Consider the following 18,026-nt stretch of genomic DNA (forward strand, 5'->3'; position numbering starts at 1 on the left):
ACAATCACTCAGATGTATTCAGTGCAGAAAGATCCCCCCAAAAAAAGGAGAATTTGGATCGACGCTATACGGCGCGCGCTGTGTGCGGACAGAGGAATAGAGTGAGAATAAAAGCCGCAGATGTTTTCCCGCGCTGTGAGCGCATCCTCCAGCGCCATTATGAGAACAAGTGGAGGAATATGACCAGACGTGTTGACACACACACCACTGGGGGAATACTGGGAGGTAAGTGTGCAGCTTGTGTCACTTTGCTCTTCGCGCATTCAACACGTGGCTGGATTCGTCTCGCCGTTGCCTCGTGCTCAGGTGAGGTCTTCTCGTGCTCTGTGGTTCTGCGGTTCAAAGCGCAGAGCACTTTGCTTCCTCCGTGCTTCCTCCTTCCTCCTGCAATGCGCACCCAACTTCTATTTCATAACACATGGAAGTTGCGGCAAAAGCCACAGAGCTCCACGGAGCCCGATCCGCCCCCCCCCCCCCCCTCTCCTCTCCGCACCACATGGCGCTTTTCTCTGGTGCTCTAGCGCCACCGGAAGGAATGATGCACTACGGGCAGCAGCGGGAGCGCGCAGAGCCTGTTGCGCAGTACAGTTCGGTGTACAGTGGCTACAAAGCTGAGGGGCGCGTGGCTGTGTGTGTGTGTGTGTGTGTGTGTGTGTGTGTGTGTGTGTGTGTGTGTGTGTGTGTGTGCTGTGCATGAACGCGAGGGGGATGCTACTACCAGAGCCCCGCAGGACACGCAGTGTTTCAGGCTGCATAACCGCAACCTTCACAGCTCCTGATCTCACGAGGGCAACGGAACAAGGTGCATGAAATAATAAAGGAAAGATATGTTTAAAAAAGGTCCATTTGAAAGACAAATAATCCAAACCAAAAAGATGAGCATAAATAGCCCATCAAATGTCCAAATGTCCTGTAATATATATTATATTTATATATTTAGTAAAAGATACATGAGCTCATAAGGGTTAATATATGCATATTATAATAATGTATATTATGAGGTACATGTATGACAGTTGTGGTGAAGATGCTTTGTTTGTTTTACAGATAATTGCTTTACATGCTCCTCATTTTTTTGCATTTCATTTACAAAACAAGCCGTTGATTCAAGTTCATCTCCGACTGAATTTGACCACAACCTTTAGTTTTTTCTGGAGCTTTCAACCGCACTTCACAGTCTTCATCAGCCCAGTCTTATAGTCCTATAACCAAAGTCCACCTGATGATGAAGCCGGTGAGATGAGAGTGGAACAGCAGCATGAGTTCAACTGGATCTCAGTCGGTTACAAACGGATTCCAGGAGTGACACGTTTGCTCTGAAGCTCTACAGGAAAGCTCCTGCAGCATCCGTCCTTCTGCTCAATCACTAAAGGAATCAAAGTTCTGGTGCAGGGCAGCGGAACAAGACACGGGAGCAGATCCTGAACCTAACGTGAGCCATCAGCGGCACGAGAAGGACCCGCTGCTGGTGCAGAGACTGCAGAAGGAGGTCGCGATGGAGGAAGAACCTCTACGGGAAAAAAAAGGAAAATGAGGACGAACGGCAGCGGAGAGGTGAAGAACAGGGGAGGAGAAAAGAGAGTGACGGGTGCTTTGACCCAGACTGCTGTCTCCAGCAGGCGGGAGGACACTTCCTGTCCCCTCGGGAGAGGCAGCAAGTGTGGGACGTGAGTGCTGTGATGGAGCAGGAGGTGGTGGTGGAGGTGGTGGTGGACCTTTGTTCCATCCAGAGATAATTAGAAGGATGTAATTAAGAACCTCATCCTCCAAACCCTTTCTGACCTATTAAACACTTGCTTTTAATTTCAATAGTTTCATAAAATGTGATGATCAAATTTGACAAAACAAATTGTTTTAATTTGAGTCAAAGGAGTCGGGCGTTCCGTGTTTCCTCCCCCACCAACGTCAAGAGATCACCCTTCACACCTGCGCCTCCTCTCAAGCTGTGGAAGACGTGATGAGATGAGATCACCTGAAACCAGGACTAAATGAGCACACGGAGGTTTAACAAACCCCCCCCCCCCCAACAGATGTCCACAATAATTACTACAATCTGTCACCCTACAGATAAAAATAGGTGCTCTTTAAATACGTTCTCATTATTAAAGGAGGGTCGACAGTCCCCCGCCAACTTCAATTAGCACTGCGGATATTGGAGAGAATCAAAGGAATGAAAAATCCTCTTTTTTACGCTCATCTTGTATCAAAGGTTGGAAGATCGTTAGCTCTCACAGACTGGGTTCTCATTGGCCGAGACGATATCGATATTGGTTTCACAGAGCAAAGATAAAGAGGTAATGTAGTAGTATAAATACGCTCTGACGCGTTGTATCTGATTATATATATATATATATACACACGTGTGAAGCCGGGGGACGAACAGACTTATTGTAGGTTCATGTTTCAAATCGTAAATACGAACGGAGCTTAAAGGAAATACTTTTACATTCTGAGGAGATGTGCTTATGTCTGGAGAGTCAGATGAGGAGAGCGATGGCGCTCTCATGTGAGCGCTAAATATGAAGCTAACAGGAGATTAGCTTAGTTTAGCACGAGGAGACAAAAACTAGAGAGTCTGACTCTCCAAAATAAACACAAACCCACCTCTGAAGCTCACATCTCTATTCAAAAAACATCTGTAAAGAAAAAGATTTTAGGTGAAGTTACCAACTGGAACTATTTATTATATATTGTATGAAGTACATGATATTTACATTGTTATTATGTATTAATCAGTTGATAAAAGAGCAACTCTCTCTCTCTCTTCGAGGACTGCTTTATTGATCTGACAGGGATTCCATAAGTAAAAACAAGATTCATCCACATTAGATGGGTTCTTATCGATTTCATCTAGACTCAAACAATCACTGTATTCTGAATTTCAAGAAATATTTCTTAGTTTCTGATTCTCACTGGTTTAACAAGATGCGGTCGGGGCAGCAGAACCCTGGTTTTGAAGGGTCCACATCCTGCTGAAGCATCTCTGAGCTAATCCCCGCTCACCCCTCCCGGGACCTCCGACCTCCCCAGATGTGTCAAGTGGAGCGAGACATCAACAGGCTTCCACTACGGGACCTTACATCAGCACTCTAAGCGCCAGCAGAGCACTGAGCAGAGCGACCGAGCCGCCACCGCCGCCGCCGCCGGCCGCCCCGGCTCCGTTGTCCACGGTGCTCTGGACCGCGGGGGCCTCGGTGTGGCCCTGGCAGTGCCGGAGGTCGGAGCCCACGCAGGCGGCGTAGGCCATGGCGTGGGCGATGTAGTTCTGCTCATTGACGCCCTGGAAGAGGTGGGCCATGGGCCCGCGGGCGAGCACCGCCACGTCCTCCCCGCTGTGGGTGGCCGACTTTGTGGGGACGGCGGCCAGCTGGACGTAGTCTTTAGCCTCTGGAAGGAGAGAGAGAGAGAGACGTGTTCACAACTGGTTTGCGCTGCCCCCTGGTGGCCAAACAAAATTGCAGCTTTAACGGAAGCGCGACTCAACATTTTAGGGATATTTTGAATACTACTTTCAGTATTTGTTCTGACTGGAAGACTCCTATCTGTTGTCTTTCTTGGTTTATAAAGAAAATAAAGCTAATTAAATTAGAAAGAATGTCAGCGAGAGAGAAAGTACAACTGATTATATTATGAGGAAAGGTCACGCTGTAATACGGGACATGGATCCAAAACACGGAAGGGTGAAAATATAAAGGTCATTCCAGTTGTCGTTTATCCTGCATGTGTGTCTCCAGCTTTCCTTTGTGTCCTCGGAAAAACGGAACTCTGAATTGCCGAGCGTTAACCGCTCAGGGGATGTGGACGTCCGTGACGTTCTCGAGAGGGGAAAAAACGAAGAGGCGACAGGCGTGAAGCGTCTCACTCGTGTCGACGTCGCGGATGTCCGGTCGCGTGCCGTTGGCGATTTTGTGTCCGGGTCCGTTGCCGTACATCAGCGTGGTGTAAGGAAGCACGTCCGAGGCCCACAGCGGAGATTTACCTGCAGAATCCAGAAAGAGCATCAAACATTTACCTTTTTAAGATGTATTTTTCTGCTTCTTCTCTTTGCTGAAGTGCTAAACACACACACACACACACACACACACACACACACACACACACACACACAATCCCCAGGGGGCTGCAGGAGGTCTAGAGCTTGTTGAGTGTTTCTCTCCAGATGAGCCATTAGCCTGGCGAGTCTCCCCGCTGATGAAGAGCTCAGAGTTTCACAAGCACATTAATCACTGCTGCACTGCTGAGAGGAGGAGGAGGAGGAGGAGGAGGAAGAGGGAGGAGGAGGAGGAGGAGGAGGAGGAGGAGAGGAGGAAGGAGGGGTAAAATAAGGATATGACCGGAAAGAGAGTGAGGCAAGCTGGGAACAGCACAACATAACACAAGTGCTCGATCGATGCAGAGTTCTGAAGGCTGATGCAGAGGGGGATGTGGGCTGAATCTTTAAAAGTGAATATTTTTCGAGCCAAAATGGAATTTTTTCCCGAGGATTGCTTTCCTGGACAGGATGGAACTTTGAAGCCTTTAGGAGACCCTAAAATCCAGGGTATCGCTTTATATCAGGTGATAAATTCCAGTGTAAATCCAATGGAAAACTTGGAAGACCTACATGAAGTAAGGGGGGTAACAAATACAGCGTTTAGGAGAGACCTGGAAACAATAATTACACCACCAAGTAGTTTTGTAATTACCCTGTCCATATCAAAGCCTTTCAGGGTGCAGACATCCCAGAAGGCTTAGCCTATATTTCCCTTTCACAATAGCAATGTAATGAGCAGGAACTCTGTGTGGCACAACCAGCTCCTCCAACATCAGTGTTGATCTGAGAAATGGATCTCAAATAGAACCACAGAACACATCCAGACTATCTTTAAAGCTACAGTAAGAGGTAAACACGTTTCTTTCCTCTGTTAAGAAACAAATATTTACAAGTGCAAGTGCTGCTCCCTTCTTTTTGTGAAGGAGGACCATCCCACCCTTTCATAGGAGGTGCGATGGTGAGTGAGACATGCGTCACCTGTGAGTCAAGAGGCTTTAGGGAGGAGGGACAAGCGTGAATTTAACAACGGCAACGGAAGTTCGTGAAAAAGTCACGAAATGTAATCTTGTATTGGTTTCGTGTACCGGGACAATAATTGCCAATTTTTTTTTTGTGTCGCTCGGAACGACTTCATGTTAAAAACAGAAGGTAGGTTTAGGCGACAAAACCACAAACACGGTGTCAAACACCGGTCTTCTGGTTGAAAGTCCTGTTTGTTGGATCCATCCCCTACCGTCCACCAATAGTGGTCCTTTTGGATTTTTCGTCCCGAGCCAAACAGACAATGAAACCAATGGATTGAATATCGTGACTGTTGTTCTGGGTAGAAACCTCACCCAGCAACAACAACGGTATCCTTCCCCCGCTCCTGGCACATTCCTCAAACCCCCCCTCACAGACACTCAATACACATCAAATTCCCCACAATACATAGCTGCATATCACCACAGTCGAGCGTAGACAGAATTGAAGCTTGTACATAAGTCTTTGGACTAGCAGAGGAGAAAATTAAATTTTGACTTTCATTTTGCTTAATGGATGTTCCACATGGGTCTTAAAAGTGAGTCTGGTAGTCCCACGTCTTTAAAACATTCAACAGTTTTAATTTCAGAACCCTGAAGGTGTTTGGATACGGGCGGCAAACTGGATCATCTCAAGTTTTACCCCACCGGGATGAAAAGGAGGGAGAGCGAATGGAGGTGAGGAGTAAGCGAGGGGGTCGATAAAGAGACGAAATCAACAGGCGAGAAGGGCCGACGGAGCGAGGAGAACTCGGAGGGGAATAAAGTCGGAGGGAGGCGTCGACGTCGATGGTCAGAGACAGGCGGGAGGGGAGAGAGACGAGGACGAAAGCGAGGGACTGAAATAGAAAGGCCGCCGGCTATATGTGTTTACCCGGGCTGTAATTGCAGAGGAGAGAAAGCAGAGGAAATGTCAAGCTGCTGGTGGCGGAGGCACACCGAATCTGATGGGAAGCAGGCAGAGCACTGAGAGGCGTCACACACACACACACACACACACACACACAAAGACACACAACAACAAGCGCAAAATGCCACCTCGGGGTGTCTATTGTCATGGCAAATAAACACACCTGGAGGGGGGTGGATGGAAGGAGGCAAGGATGGAGGCAAGAGAGGAAAACTGTCTTGTCATGTGCAAAACGTAAAATAAGTGAGCTGATTTCAAACGCCTGTGGCACTTTTTCTTTTTTTTTAAGGAAGGAAAGAACAGAATATAGGAAATTCAGTTCATAATTACCCAGAATGCTCTGCCCTCGAAATGGGTATCCATTGAAGGTGACGGGGTGGGAGTGGTCAGCCATCACGATGCTGAGAGTTTCGTGCTCTTTGGTGAGTTCAAGGCCCTTGGCGATGGCGTAGTCGAAGGCGACCGTCTCGTGGAGCGCCATGGAGGCCCGGCCGGCGTGGTGAGCCTGGTCAATACGCCCGCCTGGCCACAGAGAGATGGAGGGGTTAGTGGGGGGGGGGTGAAGTATTGGATTCTGGGAAGTGGTTTTGGATAATTTAACGGTGACAGTTTAATTAAACCAGAAAGCACTCATTAATTTTTCCCATTCATTCGAATATAATTAGGCTGACTCATTAATACAAAGAAATATTTTATTCAGAAGTAAAAGAAAGTGGACTTGAAGTCACCATCGAACATTGAAGAACAAATAAGAAAACGAGAGACAGGCCTTTCATTGCCACACATTGTTAATATGTAATTGTTAGTCCTGTACATTAAAATAACTGTGTCTTATTTGACACATATGAGTCCAACATCCATCGTCCTTTTAGCTCTGTTTTCTCTCTACCTCCTCCTAAAGGAAAGTATCTGGCTCTAAATGCTCCAATATGTTCATCAGCTAGCTTGTCCTGTGTTAGTTTAGTCTCGACTTGGACATGTCTGAAACTGACTTGGACTTGATTCAGACTTGTCCCTAATTACTCAAAACTAGCCTTGGACTTTTCTCAAATTATTTGACACCTCATTTGATTGGTAGCTATTTACTTGATAATTGACTTTGATTGATTTGTCTCGAATGACTTGACTTTGACTTGTTGAGTTGACTCTGACTTGTCTCAACTTGAAATTTGTCTCCAACATGCCTTGAATTATTTGAGTCAGACTTGTCTCAGATTATTCAAGTCTTGACTCAGACTTGTCTTGTATAACTTAATTTGATTTGTATCTTTTTACTTGACACCAAACCCAAATTTGTCGTGAATGACTTGCGACTGGCCTTTGACTCGTCTCCAATGATTTTGGCGACAATGATGACAAAGACTCAACTATGACACGGAAGTAGAATAACTCCAACTAATCTTGAATGACTTAAGGCTTTTCTGTGACTCTTCTACAATGATTTAGGACTTTTCTTTGAGTCTTCTACAGTGACTTAAGTCTTTTCTTTGACTCTTCTACAATGACTTAAGGATTTTCTTTGACTCTTCTACAATGACTTAGGACTTTTCTTTGACTCTTCTACAATGACTTAAGACTTCTCTTTGACTCTTCTAATAAGATTCTTAATGACTTAAGAATTTTCTTTGACTCTTCTACAATGACTTAGGACTTTTCTTTGACTCTCCTACAATGACTCAAGACTTTTCTTTGACTCTTCTACAATGACTTAGGACTTTTCTTTGACTCTTCTACAATGACTTTAGACTTTTCTTTGACTCTTCTACAATGACTTAAGACTTTTCTTTGACTCTTCGACAATGACTTAAGACTTTTCTTTGACTCTTCTACAATGACTTAAGACTTTTCTTTGACTCTTCGACAATGACTTAAGACTTTTCTTTGACTCTTCTACAATGACTTAATACTTTTTTTTGACTCTTCTACAATAACTTGATACTTTTCTTTGACTCTTCTACAATAACTTGATACTTTTCTTTGACTCTTCTACAATGACTTAGGACTTTTCTTTGACTTGAAAGTTGACTCTGACTTGTCTCAGGTGACTTGAGAGCTACTTTGATTTGTATCTGTTTTTACTTGACTAAAACTTGCCATCAACGACTTGCGACTTGACTCGCCTCTCATAACTCGCGACTTGAGACTTGTCACCAACATGTCTTTCATTTCTTGACTCTTGACTTGAGACTAACTCGTACTTGATGACTTGGGATTGGACTTTTTGGAAAATTGTGATAAATCGCTGAGGGAGGATAGTGAACTGTAATTTGAATAACTTGCCAAGCCTGTAAAGTATCAGATTTTACATTTGTTAGACGTGAGCAGACAACTTTTTTTGTTATTCAAATTATCTCTTGGAATAAAACATAAATTGGGAAAGGGGACCCACTTCCTCCAGCAGAGAACTTCAGATAAAGTCAATGTTATTTTGTTGCCATTTGTTTTGTTTTTTTACTTCAGCACATTCTTCCTCTCCTGTCCTCTCCCACCAGCCGTTTCGAAAAGTGAAGTAAACTCCGGTTAATAAGTTGCGGTCTCGGCGAGCTGTCGAGTGATTGGGTGCACCATATGCCCGCTTCTATTTATACATTTGCCTGTTATTTTAAAGTCATTGTGAAGACACTCGGTAGCACCACGGAGTCCCCAGGCGGCTGCCTCAGATTAAAAAGGGAGAGATGGATGAGGAGGCCGGCGAGGCAGCCGTGTGGAACAGAAACCCGTCAGCCAACCACACTCCGCTGTAGCACACACACTGCGGCAAACTCATCGAGCTGTATGCAGAATCGATGTCAAGTCACCTGATCCACTGCAGGCACACGCTGTTCTCCGACGTGGTGGATACAGAACTACCGTTAAAACTCAACATCAGGGCCGAAGTCGCCATAATATAAATGTAAACACATATTGATGTTTTAGTCAAACCACAACAATTACCAGCGTTTAATTGCCACGCGGGGACCCGTTTGTGATCAATGATTCCATCGATCCACCGAGGCCAGCCACGTGAGGGCTTTTCTCTCCGGGGATTTCATTATCCAACCTTTGACGGATTAATTGATGGGTGTTGGGAAGGTTGGCGACGCAGTTGTCCTCACCCTCCACTAGCAGGAAGAAGCCTTTAGGGTTTTTCTGGAGGATGCGGATGGCCTTTTCTGTGGTCTCCACGATGGACGGGTCCATGTTTGGGTCCCTTTCCGCCTCGAAGCGCATATCACCGGGTTCAAACAGAGCTGGGGGAAGACCAAAATCATTTTTATGTAAAAAAAATAAATAAAAATACAGTATGTCAGTTTTATCAGCCTACAGTGGAGGCGCAGCAGGAAGGAAAGTCCCATCTTCCTCCTACTATTACTGCTATTTTCAGCACACAGGAAGTGATGAACCACAGTGAGAGGCTGAAATACAAAGTCTCTACAGCAGCAAAGTGAGCACTCAGTCCGGAAAAAGCACGATGACTGAATCACAAAGAACTCCACAGAATACCTTTTAAAATCTATACGGGAAGAGGTGGATGCAAAGAGGAAATACCGTGGTTTGAACATTTGGACACAAGTGGGTTTACACTTGGAGCTCGGCCATTTTCATTTCTTTGCCTCCGGTTCTGAAGAGTGAAGCTGATGCTTCATGTCTTAAAGCTGCATTCTCTCTAGTGTCCACCAGGGGGCGACTCCTCTGGTTGTATAGAAGTCTAGTCTAAAATGACTCTACTTCTCTCTTGATTTATTCCCTCAGTAAACATTGTAAACATGAGTTTATGGTCTCAATCTCTAGTTTACAGTCTTCTTCAATACAGCATGATGTTCATTTAGTACATTATGCTCCATTTAGAGTCAAACAGACCAGAAAGCAGGGGATGCTTTAGGGGCGGGGCTACCTTGGGATTGACAGGTCTCTACCAGAGACGTATACGGCGTCGCTACGTCACTCCTCTACCGTCCAAATATGGTCACTTCCTGTTCATTGGTTGCAAAAAACAACAACATGGCGACTGTCGTAAAACATCAGTCCACAAACCAACGGGTGACGTCACGATGACTACGCCCACTTCTTATGGTCTGTACCATAAATATGAAGCTGGATCCAGCAGCCAGCCAGTTAGCTTAGCTTAGCATTTGTGTACAATATGTAAAAAAAACTTGATTAAACAAACCACTTTTGTTAACTAGTGAGTTTCAGAGCTGCTGGTAGTTTGATACCTTCCAACATTCAGCGATCATAATAACATGAAAATAATTACGATATCATGTCTGTTGCAGTAAACACAACTTTGTACTGACCACAGATTTGATACATGACGCACACTGTGAGTGTTTTTGCTCCTTGAAAACATTATATGCAGGTCAGGTGCAGTAGTTTCGAGGTAAAACATTCGAGGCTGACACCACTAATACGAGATGAAATGAGCAAAGCTGGTGGGTGAACCAAGGACGCCGCTGATGTGTGAGTTCTTCAAGGGAATGCTCTGCTGGATAAAAAAGCTCAAGGCGGCCATGGGAAACATAAAAATAAGAAAAACTCACCCATGAGGTAGTCCGTCTTTTCAGGGTCGACAGCGTTGAAATCAGTTTTATTCCACACGTAGTGGGCTACCTGTGTCAGGACACAAACATTCACACACTGAGTGGGAGGAGAAAGTATTGGCGCTCGTCGTGAGTCAACCGAATAAGCTTTTCTTTGCCGTACGTTCCAGTACGTTGTGCTCAAAGGCAGTTTCCTCACCCGACAGTGTAGACGTGATGCGTTAACGTTAAACCAATCTGTGGCTAATTACAGCTGCTACACTCTGTAGGCCCACTGTCAGTCTGCAAGCTGATCACATTCAGTACAGATATGGGATGTATTCCTTTGTGATTTAAGAGGCAAAAAAAGCTCCTTTTATTGAGTGTTTGCATGGAAATGTTTTCAACAATGTATGTGCATTTAAAAGTGTAATGTATTTTCAGTATATTACATTAATTGCAGGCTATTGGAAGCATCTTTGCATGTAAAGATTTAAAAAAACAAAACAGGATTGACAAAATTTGACGATTTGGGATATCAACCTAGAGACATTCTGCTTCAACACGAATAAAAATGGAGGTAAATGGAAGGAAATTTGGGTGAATTGACCCTTTAATAATAGAAAAAGGATTTATTGATTCAGAATCAGCTTTAAAAGCCAAAATACGTGTAAATGTACAAGGAATTTGACTCTCAGTGTGCAGAAATAGACAACAGAGCTGAACAAAACAGTGAATTACTGTAAATATTAGACTACTATGTACATACATACATACATATAATATGCATATAAAAAGTAGTAGTGCAATGGGTGTCAAATAAATATATAGGAGAGGTAGGCGGACGTGACGATATATACAGTGTATACAGCCAAGTGTACTTGTTCTTAAGTGTAATGGCGTCCAATTTACATTATTTTGTCGTTTTTGCAACCTCCCCCTTGTCTGAGAGTTCTCCCGCACGCCGTTGCTATAGCGAAGTGTCTCCTTCCTTGTTCGCCGTGTCCGATTGAAGACGAGTTACCTTTCCAGCCTTCATGCTCCGCCACTCGTCGATGAGGTTGCGCCCGTCTCTTCGTTTGCCCCTGGAGGCGTAGTCCCTGGGGTACTCCGGGTCCTTAGTGCCCCTAGGGGTCATGTACTTCCTACCACCACCGATGATCACCTGCACACACACACACAAACACACACATATATATATATATATATATATAACACGTGATGTGTGTTGCAAGCCATCGGCGTGAGACCGATCGGCGTTACGGAGGACCTCACGTCTATGTCGGTGTTCTTGAGGAGCTGCGAGGCGATGTCGGTGCAGCCGTCCCTCTTGGCGGAGTCGGGCATGTCGGCGTCACTGTACCACTTCCTGCTGGCGCTGTGGGCGTAGCTGGTCGCCGGGGTGGCGTGCTGCACCCGCGTGGTCGTCACAACGCCGACAGACTTGCCTACGAGATTGTATTTCATGCATTAATGTGTGTGTGTGTGTGTGTGTGTGTGTGTATCGGCAAAATATAAACTCTGCTGCAGGCTGGTGTAGTAGTAGTAATAATAACACACGAACAGCTTTCAGGCCGAATGTGAAATGGTCGATCCGTTAATCAGAGACGTTCTCAACCCTCTGCAGATTCGTTGTGGGGTAGTAAATATTCTTTAACCACCTTGATGTCCAATATTAATCCCCCCTTAAAGCCCCCCAGTGGCAGTGTAAAAACACACTGCAGGGACACGGAGATGAACGGGCTGGAAGCCACACTGCACCAATTTTTTACGGGATTGTCTCACTTTACTGCAAAATCTATACACATCTATAAAATGAATGTACAACTTGAAGACGGGGCTTTAAACTGCTTCAGAAGACCCTTTGTCCATATTATGCAGACTGTTAATCGTCCCAACACTATAGAAGATTACATTATATAAGATGAGACACATTCTCACATTCACAAAATGGAGAATCTAAATCAACCAGGACAGAAATCTTAAGGATCGTCACTTTAATAGAGTTTATTTCAGCTTAAAAGAAGCAAAGATTTAAGAAAATTCCAAAAAGATAAACTAAATTTGTGTGTTTTTATGACAACAAAGACCTTAAATGAACAAACATTCACACACGTGAGTGCTGTGCAGGGGTCAAGGCCAGGGCACGCCGTGTGTGTGTGTGTGTGTGTGTGTGTGTGTGTGTGTGTGTGTGTGCGTGTGTTATGAGATATTTATGGCCTTTGATAACACGGGGACACGATAAGAGTCAAGGTGCTTCCCTGTGCATCACATTCCTCTGCAGTATAACCTGCAGGCTGCTGTTGCTCCCAGCTTCCCCCGGTGGCCCGTGTAACAACCATGTAATAACCGCTCTGACGGGGCTCGGCGCTCAGCGGTAAAAAAAAAAAAAAAAAAAAAAAAAACCCGGGTTCTGCTGAGACCTGAGGGGGTTTTGTCTCTCTGAAGTGCGACACGGCAGCCCTGCTCCCCGAAAAACGAGAAACGGATTCTTAGTCGACACCTTCTGCTGAAGAAGGCCACACGATGAAAGCCCTGAGAGGAATCTAGTAAGTGGACCTTGAGTTGTGTGTGTGTGTGTGTGTGTGTGTGTGTGTGTGTGTGTGTGTGATGTTTCAGCCTGTATTGATCTTGTGTTGTCCTGGTTTCAGGGAGTTTACGTCAGCTTCTGTGACCTCGATCGTCTGATCCAACCGTCGTATTAGAGCATCATCATCGTCATCGTCATCATCGTCATAGTCTCACATAGCGTCGGGGTGCGTTCCATAACGATGCTCGAGTCTCACCGGCGTCTTTGGCCCACTTCAGGATGGACGTGACCTCGTTGCCCTTCTGCGTCTTGCAGACTCCGTTGCGAGCCGCCGCCGTGACTCCGATGGTGTTCAGGTTGGTTTTCACTCCACACAGGTACGCCGTGGCCGTGGCTGCACTGTCTGCAATCTGGAAGTCCACGCTGTAGGTCTACACACACACACACGCACGCACGCACGCACGCACGCACGCACGCACACACACACACACACACACACACACACACACACACACACACACACACACACACACACACACACACACACACACAGACGAGCCTAAATAGAATATAGTGTTGGACAAAATTAACTACAACTTCTCTGTTTTTCCGTGTGGAAAAATGACTCCTGCAGCAGAAAATAATAACACAAAACAGAAGAAATGTAATGTATGAAGAAATTAGCAAATGTCGCATTAACTGTAACAAAAAGAAACAATTACAGGGTTGTAATCTATCAAGGAACTGGAGCCGTAACAATGAATCTTTTAAACATGAACTTTCAAACACTTACTCTTAATTTGCACATAAACTGTTTCATTTATGGCCGGATCTTTCCAGTGACATCTTGTTTTATCTTGTTAAAACTCCTGTTGAACTAACATTAAAAGTATTGCTTCTTTGCATGGATAGGAGTGTGTGTGCAGAGATGTATTTGACTTAGTATTGCAGTAACCTTTCTATTGAATGCATGGAGGCTGTCACTAATCACACACTATGGCATGTGCTGCATAATGCAACGGCTACTCCGAGACCCCACACGTGCACTCTCACGTGCGTTTACGCATCAGTGCACGAGTTGAGGAGAACATCTAAGCTTATACGTTATTCTTGCGAAACTCTTAAAAGTACGGAATGCATAATTTAATATAATTTACGTAGAACTACACCTCTCACACGGCCACAGGCTGCATTCACATATCTGTGTGCCGGTAGCTCTACATCTGTCCATTCATCCGTGTGTGTGTGTGTGTGTGTGTGTGTGTGTGTACCTTAGCCAGTCCCACATTGGGGAAGGTGTCCATGGTCATCACCGTCTCCTCTCCCGTCTGGTTCTCCAGCTGTCCCTTGAGGATACGGGCCGCCGTGATGGTTGTGATTCCCATACCTGATGCACACACACACACACACACACACACACACACACACACACACACACATACATACGCACACACACACACACACACACACACACACACACACACACACACACACACACACACACAAGATAAACTCCTAACTTCCTCTGCTTTGATTGAACCGTCTTCTCTGTAGTGTTTTCCTGCTTTAAGGATCAAAGCCTCACCTTACACCTCACTTTTTTTTTTGGTTACGCTGCACATTAGTGAAAATGCCCAAAATGCTCGACCAAAAAAAAAAAAGAGTAGGTCAGAATGTAATTCCTGATTTCAGCCAAAGACGTCAATACGTCGTGAAACTCACCATCTCCGAGGAAGAACAGGATGTTCTTGGCCGCATTGGTGTTGAGCTTCCTGTCCAGCGCCGACTGCAAAGTCTTCCGGGCCTGTGACCTCCAGAACTCCGGGTTCTCCTCCTCGACTATAACCCGAGCACACAGATCAGACTTGTGTAAATCGTGTATTTTTTTTATGTGGTTTTAGCTTTGCGGCGTAATAACCAAAAGATTTAGTTTTGCAGCGTAATAACCAAAAGATGAGTAACTGCAGAGCAAAAAGCTGCAGATTAAAGCACAAACGTGACGGATAGAGAGAGTCAGAGAGCCTGCAGAGATCAATGTGAGCGGGAATAAAAAAACAAAACACTCCACTGATCTTTGTTCAGGCCCTCTGGGTTTCAAATGTGTGTATTAGCATGTTTTTCCAGCTGTCAAGCCTCCCACGCATGCCCTCTTATCTGCTCAAGTACATCACCCTGTGCTGTAACAGGTGGTTTGATGCAGCGCTCCACTAACAAGCAGTAAACGCCGATAGTGGTGATAGGACCGAGTGCGCCGATTCGGTAAAAAAGTTTGGAAAGGCCTCTCGCAAAACGAGTAAAGGATGAAAGGAAAGGTGGAAGCGGAGGAGAGATGTGTGATCTGAAGGTTTGTGTGTCAGCAGAAGGATACATGTGCTGTTGACTGTTTGTGTACCTTCACTGCTGGAAATCTACAGTTGAAAACACTTACGGTTGAAGTTGTAGCTGAAGTGGGAAAAATCTAAAAAAATTCAAACACTGAAAGAAGTCGAAGTGGCGGTTCAAGTGGAAGTGTTGAAAGAAAGCTGAAGTGTGCTGTCGAGGTATAGAAGAGCTGGAGACGGTTCATGTTTGTTTTAGTTGTTGTTGATGTTCAAAGACAAAAAAAACAAAAGGTTTGAAGCGTCCATCGAAGTGTAATGAAGTGTAAGTTGTTAGTTGGGGAGTTAGTGATAAAAGGAGGTGACATTTTCAAGAAAACACTTAAAGTTAGAGCGCTGTAAGCGGTGGAAATGTCAGATTAAGTGTGAGACCTAAAGCCCTGGACCTGTCCACCGGGTCCACCGCGTCTGATTACTTATGTACACATGTGTACGGTTGGAGGGATGCACATCTCCATATCAATTTATTGCAGCTCTCACAAATTCTGTAGGCGAAAAGAGGCCATTTTGTTTGTGACACTCAAAAACTATTTATCCACCACTTCACAGCAGCAACATGGAGCAATCTACGGCGGCGCCAATGACGTAAGCAACGTCATTGAAAAGTTTGTGATTGACCTGCAAAAACCCAGTCCCGGCTCGCTATCGACAGGCTCACAGAGACCGGGGGGCCATTAGGGAGACGGGGGCCGGACAGCCGGTTAAAAACTTTATGGATTTTTTTTTTTTTTGCCGTTTCACCGGCTCACTGATGCGGCAAACAAACCCCTCGTCTTTTTTTGTAGGACAGAGAGCCAGGAACACCACTGGCGGAGGAAAGCTCTGCTCAAGTGTCAGTCAGCGTGTAACAGGGCGAAAGCAGTCGAAGTGTTAACGAGACAGAAACACAGAGTGTAAAAATGTGACCCGAGATTAAGAAGATGAATGATGTGAAAGAAGTGGTACTAATATGATGAAGCACAATGAGTGGATGACGGTTTAAAGGGAGAACGTAAAGTATGAATGAGGTCGAAGGGGGTGAAGTGGAGATGACAAGGTTCACAGATGGGTGGCATTTTGGGGTTTGAGTATAAAAAGTATGAAAGATAAACGTGATGAAGTTTGACTAAAGTTTCCAGAACAATGTGTGAGAATGTTGAAACCTCACAAAAAAGTAAAAGTCCAGAAGAAGAAGAAGAAGAAGCTGAAGAATAATAAAGACCATAAAGACTGACTAGTCCACAAGAAGCAGATCTGGTTCTGGTTCTGGTTCTTCTTCTATTGTGTCTTTTCTTACCTTTGGCTCCGGACGATCCAAACGCCAGCAGCAGAAAGAGAGCCGGGACGACGACTCTCGTCAACTCCATGGTTCGCGTTCACAGCGTTACCTTCTGAACCTTTTCCCCCCAAAGATCACCTCTCCCACTGAAACAACGCTCCAATCACACCAGCTGTCAATCATCTTCAACGGCGTGTCGTAAACGCATTATGGCCCTCGGGGCCGTTAATGACCTCCGACTAAAAGGCTGCGTTGAAACTACAAAGAGTATACAAATACACACACACATATATATATATATATAGCTGCATGTGTACAATGATACATGAGCTGTGATTCTGTGATTCTGTTGGGTTTGATCCAGTGAACAGTATTTGACCAACAGTTTAAAACTAAGAACGAATGAATAACTAACAGTTGTTACAGCTGTACTGATGAAACGCTTATTAAGGGCAGTATTTATGGCACTGCTAAAGATCAAAGGGATGATAGTGAATGTGCCAAACAGCTGTGGAAAATATGTGTATGTGTGTGTGTGAGAGATTTGCAATCATAAATGGACTGTACCTGACAGATAGTGCAGCGGTGGACACACACACACACACACACACACACACACACACACACACACACACACACACACACACACACATTGTTGTGTAAGTGAGAAAAGACACACACTCCCGCTGGGACTGAGCCGAACGGCACAAAACACTCTCGTCCATCTATTTTCCAATGAATACATTACAGCCAGAGGGGAGTATTTGTAAATCGGCAATCACGTTGCCGTTCGATCGCTCGTCCAAAAGTTGTCCATCGCTGGCAGTGACGGAATATAAAAAGGTAGCGTGGCAACCGGTGCAAAAGAGAGAGAGAGAGAGAGAGAGAGAGAGAGAGAGAGAGAGACAGAGAGACAGAGAGAGAGATAGAGACAGGGAGAGAGAGAGAGAGACAGAGACAGACAGACAGAGAGAGAGAGACAGAGCGTTGTCCCTCTTATTCAACAGGTACCGTGCGTCACACACTGCTAATGGGGACATTCATTAGAGACGATTTGATCCCTTAATGTTCCCAACGAGGTCACTAATTATAGACGGGCCACTGATGACGAGGGGTAATTTGTTGAGATGCAAAATGGGTTAAACCCCGTGAATGAGCTGGGGAATGTTTGTCTTCTGATGAATACCTTTACTTTTCATGCCGACCCTTTTAAAAAGGCCTACTTTTACGTAGAGAACTCAGATCATCATCCGAGTACTTCTGGTGAAGGTCCAACCCGACGGACATGTTGTCTTTAAAGCCGGTGAAGAAGACAAGACCACACTCACGTGGTTCGGACACACACAGACACACACAGACACACACACACACATAGACACACACAGACACACACACA

The 18,026-nt window shown here is 45.1% G+C and overlaps 1 protein-coding gene across 1 annotated transcript; it reads right to left on the reverse strand.

Moving 5' to 3' along the window:
• Positions 1-2,760: 2,760 nt before the first annotated feature.
• On the reverse strand, positions 2,761-16,769 carry alp3 (alkaline phosphatase 3). Its single transcript, XM_068706161.1, has 11 exons — positions 16,649-16,769; positions 14,717-14,833; positions 14,266-14,381; positions 13,251-13,425; positions 11,740-11,912; positions 11,489-11,629; positions 10,486-10,555; positions 9,061-9,195; positions 6,296-6,487; positions 3,863-3,979; positions 2,761-3,387 (listed from the first exon to the last, which is right to left on the reverse strand). The coding sequence occupies exons 1-11, from the start codon at positions 16,716-16,718 to the stop codon at positions 3,077-3,079; spliced, it is 1,617 nt and encodes a 538-aa protein (XP_068562262.1). The 5' UTR covers positions 16,719-16,769; the 3' UTR covers positions 2,761-3,076.
• Between the last annotated feature and the right edge of the window lie 1,257 nt (positions 16,770-18,026).

Source organism: Cebidichthys violaceus, unplaced genomic scaffold, assembly GCF_023349555.1.
Source record: "Cebidichthys violaceus isolate CVI_PGR_0920_01 unplaced genomic scaffold, fCebVio1.0.p SCAF_1, whole genome shotgun sequence".
Classification (NCBI taxonomy): domain Eukaryota; kingdom Metazoa; phylum Chordata; class Actinopteri; order Perciformes; family Stichaeidae; genus Cebidichthys; species Cebidichthys violaceus.

What these genes read in the sequence shown, in the direction of transcription:
- alp3 (XM_068706161.1), bottom strand. Translation starts at nt 16,718, where the DNA reads ATGGAGTTGACGAGAGTCGTCGTCCCGGCTCTCTTTCTGCTGCTGGCG. An exon ending in CCTGTTCTTCCTCGGAGATG is followed by an intron (nt 14,382 to 14,716) that starts GTGAGTTTCACG and finishes TGTGTGCATCAG; the next exon opens with GTATGGGAATCACAACCATC. An exon ending in GAAGTGGGCCAAAGACGCCG is followed by an intron (nt 11,913 to 13,250) that starts GTGAGACTCGAG and finishes ACAATCTCGTAG; the next exon opens with GCAAGTCTGTCGGCGTTGTG.